The following is a 6352-nucleotide window of genomic DNA, read 5'->3' as shown; positions in this document are numbered from 1 at the left end:
ATAAAAGCACTTCAAAATACTTCAATAATAATAATCTTAGCTAATTTAATTTTTATTTCGTATATTATTATAAAATTAATAATAGTATATAAAAATATAATTTATACTATTTCATTAAATTTTTCCATCCATTTTAATTTATATTTAAAAAAAAGTAACTGAGTGAAGTAAGTCAACTAAGGATGGACAAAAGGGGTATAATCAAGACAAAAGAAATGAAATATAACACCTGGCATATCCTTTTAAAAATTGCAACTTGGACTTTAATGTTAACCACTTGTTTGTACCAAACATATCCACTACTATTGTTCGTTCTTTATTATTGTGTTAGTATAAGCTACATATTCTTTCAGAAAACACCCTGATGGCAGCTTATGCAGCCCTTGTTTCACTAATGAATATGATAGATTCCATCAAAAACCATCATTCCCCTCCCATCTCTCTCCACAAACCCCAAATTCAGTCTCTCATTGAATATGGTATATTCCTACTGGAATTTCTCCAAGCATACAAGTCCCCTGTTCCTAACCACGACGAAGCAGATCCATTGGAGATGCGTATTGCTGATGCAGCTTATGCGGCTGAAGATGTTATTGAATCTCATATTGTCCACAAAAATCAGCTCACTAGATCCATTAAAGATGCAACTTATGCGGCTGGCAGATCCGAAGTAACCAAAATCAGATGCTCCTTCAATTGCTTTCGAGGTACCAAGGATTCGAGAAATGTCTCATCAAATCATAATGATGATGACGATGATGAACCGAACAAGTTGCATCAAGATATGCAAAATGTGATAGAAGAAATGGATCGGATTAAGAGAGTGGCTATGGAGACCAACGCAGAGGAGGTGGTGGTGCTATGTGATCAACGGCGTAGATCTGTCTCTTCTTCCATTGGGAGGAAGAGTACTGGCACAATGGTATTCTCTGATCATGTCTTACATGGGATCATGGAAAAGCTCGTTGCGGATGAACCTGGACGCCAAGTCATTCCCATCACAGGAATGGGCGGGATAGGTAAGACTGCTCTTGCTCAAACTGTTTATTCGCAACAAGTTATTAAGGAGCGATTTGATATTTGTGCTTGGGCTACTATTTTTGAACATTACAACACGAGAGAAATTTTATGTGAACTTGTTTCTCAAGCCACTAACAAAGACAAGAAACAATTAAGTGAAAGCAGTGAAGAAGAATTAGGATTAGAGCTCTACCAATATTTGTCGGGTAAGAGGTTTCTAATTGTAATGGATGATATGTGGAATATTGAGTCTTGGAATGAGATACAATATTTCTTTCCTAACAACGAGAATAACAGTCGAATAATGGTGACGACTAGGCTATCACAATTGAGCTCACAATTAAATAGTCATTATAGCCATCAAGTGGAATTTCTTGATGAGGCGAGCAGTTGGATCCTATTATCCAAAATAGTGTTTGGAGATGAACGTTGTACTCTTGAATTGGAGAAAATTGGAAAGGAAATTGCAAACAATTGCAGAGGGCTCCCTCTATCAATTGTTGTAGTGGGTGGTCTTTTGAAAAATATGGAACAATCACAAGAATGTTGGGCAACAATAAGGAACAACTTAACTTCAGTAGTAAATTTGGACAATGATCAGGATTGCTTGAAATTGTTGAAAATGAGCTACAACCATTTGCCCGTTCACTTAAAGCCTTGTTTTTTATACATGGGGGTGTTTGAGGAAGATGATGCGATTAGCGTCTCAACACTCGTCAAACTGTGGGTTTGTGAAGGATTTCTTAAACCAATAGATGGGAGAAGTTTGGAAACAATTGGGAAAGGGTTTGTAAAGGATTTAATAGACAGAAATCTCATTCTAGTTGATGAATTGGGATCTACTGGAAACATAAAACTAGTTAAAGTTCATGATTTGGTAAGAGACCTCTGTCTAAACCAGGCCAAGAAAGAAGGGTTCTATCACGTGATAGGAGAATATAGTCCTCGAGGCGTAAATATCCAACGCCGCATTGTTATACGCAAGACTATTTCAAAGGATAAACTCCTTGATGACTTGCAATGTATGTCACATGCTCGTTCCGTTATTTGCGAGCATGGGAAAGTTCCATTATGCCAGAATTTTGAATTGTTGAGGACAATTCATGCATACAAATTCCGTACATTCGAATACGAAAGATACGTGAATTGCCTTGTGTCTGGATATGTTAACTTGCGACAGCTCGCTGTGAAAGCTGCTAACATGTCCTCAATATTTTCTTCTTTCAATCACTTTTGGAATTTGCAAACATTGATTGTTTCTTGTCCATGTGAGTCTATTGGGCCTACTGAGATGTGGAAAATGCCTCAATTGAGGCATATAGATTTTGGAAGAAGATTGCTTCTCCCGGATCCTCCGAGTGATGCTGGAGTCATGGAGAATCTAGTGGTACTTGAAGGAGCACTTAATTTTAAGTGCGATAAAGAAGTGGTTAAGAGAATTCCCAATATCAAGAAATTGAGGATAAGATATTCAGGGAGCAAGGGAATGGACGATGATGATTATTATTGTTTGAGCAATATTAAATTTCTATGTAAATTAGAATCTCTTCATATATCGTCTTGGTACGATTTTAGTGGGAATGCCTCTTTGTATAAGATTATCTTTCCCCGAACACTCAAGAGTTTGACTCTTGATATGGAAGATCACTTTGAATGGGAAAACGTATTGCAAAAGATAGGTTCGTTGCCCCTTCTTGAGAAGTTCAAGTTGTGGGAAGGGTGTTTTGGAACAGGCAAGTGGGAAATATTTGATGGGCAATTCCCTTGCCTCAAATACTTGGGATTGTTTTCGATTCCTAGCCTGAAACAATGGACTGCTGAAGCGAGCTCCATCTTTCCACGACTGGAGAAACTACGTCTTTTTCATATAAATGGATTGAAGAATATCCCGTCTGAAATTGGGTACATACCGACGATCCAAAAAATATGGATGGATTTTTGTGGTGAATTAGTCGTGACATGTGCGAAAGAGATTGTAGAAGAACAAATGTATTTACAAGGGGACGATCTTCCCTTTCTTATTCAGGTTCGGCTTCCGCGTAATAGAAATGAAGCATTGTTGAATTTGGCAGGTCCTAACTTTGAAGTTGTATAATACGCCATTTGTTTCCTAAAAATAGAAACTCTTTATTTTTTTGTCCGTTTTCAAATTTGAAACTTTTCAATTTAGGAGATGGATCCAACAATCTACTAACACTAATTCGATTGTTTTTTCTTAAAACTCGTATCGGGTCAAAAATCCACTTGTATTGGTGGACGGAGGGAAAATATCTTAATCTCCAAGCCAAATTAAATTGTCTCCGTTATAATGGAAAAAAAGGAGTATTAGATATCTTTAGATGCTAATTTAATGGAAACATTAACATTTTAAACAAAATATTTCAACCGTCTCTTAAAAGTATGAATATTTGATTCGACACGGGTTTTAACGTATAATTGGTAAAGTAAGACAGAAATAAATGATAGTGTAAATAGTATTAGTGGAAAGTGGGCTCCACATCATTAGTAGTGTAGCGTAACGATATAAGTTGTAAATAAAATGATGTGTAACGGTAATGCGTTGTTTAACTTTTTCAAATTTAGAAAGTTCATACATACTTTATATTCTTCCGTCCCATAAAAATAAGGATATTTTCATTTTTCATTTATTTACAATTTATATCACTAGAGCCCACCAATAAATACTAATAATAATGTGGCTCTCACTTTCCACTACCAGTATTTTAACAATAATTTTCTTACAATAATTTTCATTTATCTCTCTTACTTTATTAATTATGCATTAATTTTTGTGTCATTCCAATTATATGTATTTTCTTGAAATGGAGGGAGCATTAATTATTTCAAGACCATGATATATTTTCTATTTAGTCATCTATCATATCTATTTCCTATGGATTTGAAGTACACCTCATTCCATCTTTCGTCGCCATACCTTTGGACCTTCCGCCTCCATGTTGCTATCGTCGCCCTATTATTCCTCAATGTTGGAGGCGGAGCTTCCGGCGTGGTGGGGTTTTGACCCCCTAGACCCCGTCTCGGCCCTCAAGCAATAATCACAACACCCTTTACCAAACTGCCCCCTTTTGACTCACCAAATCAGGTATAGTGAGTATGTGGAAAAGGAAATCAACGCTGTTGTTATCGATAAGCAACTTTATGGAATTCCCATTAGAATTGTTGTATTAAAATGACAACATACCACCAATGAGGACCCTTAGATTTGGGAGTTGATTCAATCTTAGCCTGCCACGTGCCAGACTTGCTTGCTTATGCATCGCAGATTGCTTGAAACCATATGCCGAGTTGCTTGCCTATGTATCACAGATTGCTTGCATATGTATAGCACATTGCTTGCCTAAATTGTCATTTTAATTATGGTGTTACCATAGTGCTTTGATTTCATATCGCAGATTGCATACTTCGTTATTGTCAAGTGGTCACTTTAAGATTTAAGACTGGTGTCATCCTAACACACCTTGTAACACCCCACTTTTTCGAACCCTAATTTTAGAGCCAAGAATTTAATTTCGTAATTTATGACTTAGGGGACGTGAATTAATTGAGGAACGAAGTTATGACCGAGTCGAGTTTAGGGTTGCGTTGGAAGTTTGAAAAGTCAAACTTGTTGATTATATGACGTGGCATGCGAATATTTGAATTTAAGGAATTATGTGATGAATTATGTGTTTATGGTTGAGTGGGATTATTAGGATATTTGTCCATAACCTTATTTCCTTGAATTTTCGAAAACCCCTAGCCTTATTGGAGAAAATCCTATTTTTCCGGATTTAATTTAATTCTTGGGATATTTATCCAAATTAAATCCAAAACCCAATTATTCTCTATTTTTAATGAGAAAAATCGGCACCCATAATTGTTTTAGGGTGATTTTCGAAAATCACCTATATTTGGGAAGGAAACATTATTTTATTTTTAATTGACTCCTTATTGATTTCCTTCCACACCTAAAATTAAATATTTTAGTTAATATTAAAAATCCATTCCTTATTTAAAAGGCCAAATACACGCCTATTCCTTATACCAATGGGGAGGATTTTTATTTTTATTTTGCTCCGTGATATTTTATTCTACTCCGTAAAATATACAAAACAAAATCTTGGCTAATTAAAAGCCATATATTTTTGGAAAATCTCCATGTTTGAACCCTAGATCCTTTTCTTCTTCTCTACTCCACAATATTTGTTTTAATTAATTGTGGAGAATAAAATCTTCCCAAATATTCTATTTAATTACCTAAAGATTTTATTGAACCCTATAAATAAGAGCAAAACCTAACCCTAACCCTCCAAATTTTCGTCCCCCACCCCATTATACACGCCCCCTCCCATTTTCCTTCTCTCTCAATTTTCTTATACTATTCTCCAATATTTCGTCATCTTTTGGAGAAGAATTGAAGTTTTATTCAAGAATCTTGAAGAACCAAGGCTAATACTTTGTTTCTACCGTTCGTCTTTCTCAAAAAGGTATTCTTATATTAATTCTTCCTCATCTAACCGATTAATCGGTATCCTTGAACCCTCATGCATCTTGATTGAGTGAAAGTGGGATAAAGGGGATATGGAATATATGTGTGCATGTGTGAAACCGTGCGTGCGTGTGTGGGTGTGTGTGTGCGTCGCGTGTGTGTGTGCATGTTGGCAAAATACTCTTGTGTGACATATGTTGATGATAGATCTAGAGTTAAGATGCAAATGAAATTTATATGATGGACTTGATTTTGATTGGTGATATTAAGATAAATCGATGGGAAAAGGGAAACGTGAGGCATGCATGATTTAGGAATTTATATTAGAACTAATACATGGTATGTACATATGTGGTAAAAAGGTGAAACCTCGGTTGCTAAGCAGGATAACAAAGGGAAAGAACATACTTGAAATCTAAGCAGTCGAGGAGGGATTTATTCTTAAACTCTCTTAATTCTTGCAAAAATATTGATTGGTGTTATAAGGGTGGTTTGAAACGTTATGCCATGCCTGTGATTGTTTTTGATGATATTGTGTGTCTCATGCCTAGTTTGTGAGTACGCTCCATTAGGCTACAGTGGCTATGGATATGTTTAAACGAATTCGGGTATGAGTACGGGCCGCAGACCCTACCAGACTGTGTACACGGTGTGATCGGGAGCCATCCTTGCTAGTCGGCCGGTCTCGTGGGCGAAAAGCGTGGCCACACTTTCGTTGCACTATGGAAAGATTGTGATTGTGATTGTGACTATTGATGAGAAAAAGCGGGGAGATGTTTGACTAGCCAGTCTAAGAAATTATTTTGTGATACTCGTGATATTCTTTTATAACTGCTTAAAACT

The 6352-nt window shown here is 36.3% G+C and overlaps 1 protein-coding gene across 1 annotated transcript; it reads left to right on the top strand.

The window, feature by feature from the left end:
- Nucleotides 1-319: 319 nt before the first annotated feature.
- Nucleotides 320-3160, top strand: LOC125206096 (putative late blight resistance protein homolog R1A-3). The gene has a single exon (XM_048105399.2). It carries the CDS (start codon nt 365-367, stop codon nt 3113-3115), a length of 2751 nt encoding a protein of 916 aa, XP_047961356.1. The 5' UTR covers nt 320-364; the 3' UTR covers nt 3116-3160.
- The last annotated feature ends 3192 nt before the right edge of the window (nt 3161-6352 follow it).

This window comes from Salvia hispanica, chromosome 6 (genome assembly GCF_029641045.1).
Source record: "Salvia hispanica isolate PSC_SH4W2 chromosome 6, Shi_PSC_v1, whole genome shotgun sequence".
NCBI classification, from domain to species: Eukaryota; Viridiplantae; Streptophyta; class Magnoliopsida; order Lamiales; family Lamiaceae; genus Salvia; species Salvia hispanica.
Note: the sequence above shows the minus strand (reverse complement) of the source record. Positions and strands in the feature narration are given on the sequence as shown.